Raw genomic sequence first — 412 nt, 5'->3', positions numbered from 1 at the left:
GGTTGGACTTGATGATCCAAAGATCTCTTCCAAGAAAACAGTTCTGTGACTCACACCAGCACCGTGACCTGCACGGTACCACCGGGGCTGACGGCTTTGTGTCCCTGTTCGCAGGTCTGGGCCTTTTGAAATCAGCGCTGATCTCGAAGACTCCATGGAGTTTGTGGATCCCAGCGCCACCGGCGAAACAGATGAGAGTGGAGATGAGCACGTCAGCGACGAAGAGACAGACCTAGGGACAGACTGGGAGAATCTGCCGAGCCCCCGGTTCTGCGATATCCCCTCGCAGCAGGTGGAGATGCTGCAGAGCCAGAGCACGCAGGTCTCTCAGCCCATCGCCAGCAGCAGCGCCGGCGGGATGATCTCCTCGGCCGCCGCCTCGGTGAACTCCTGGGCGGAGGGGGACACTGGG

At 60.4% G+C, this 412-nt stretch overlaps 1 protein-coding gene across 1 annotated transcript in view; it reads left to right on the top strand.

The window, feature by feature from the left end:
• Window positions 1-412, top strand: part of ATG14 (autophagy related 14) — a gene marked incomplete at its 5' end in the record, with an annotated part of 11234 nt that overhangs the window by 10690 nt on the left and 132 nt on the right. Inside the window, one exon of the mRNA XM_010139507.1 lies at window positions 115-362. Within this exon, the coding sequence (XP_010137809.1) occupies window positions 115-362 (248 nt within the window). The remainder of the gene's footprint in view (window positions 1-114; window positions 363-412) is intronic.

Source organism: Buceros rhinoceros, unplaced genomic scaffold (assembly GCF_000710305.1).
Source record: "Buceros rhinoceros silvestris isolate BGI_N320 unplaced genomic scaffold, ASM71030v1 scaffold32587, whole genome shotgun sequence".
NCBI classification, from domain to species: domain Eukaryota; kingdom Metazoa; phylum Chordata; class Aves; order Bucerotiformes; family Bucerotidae; genus Buceros; species Buceros rhinoceros.
This window is presented reverse-complemented; position numbering and strand designations above follow the sequence as displayed.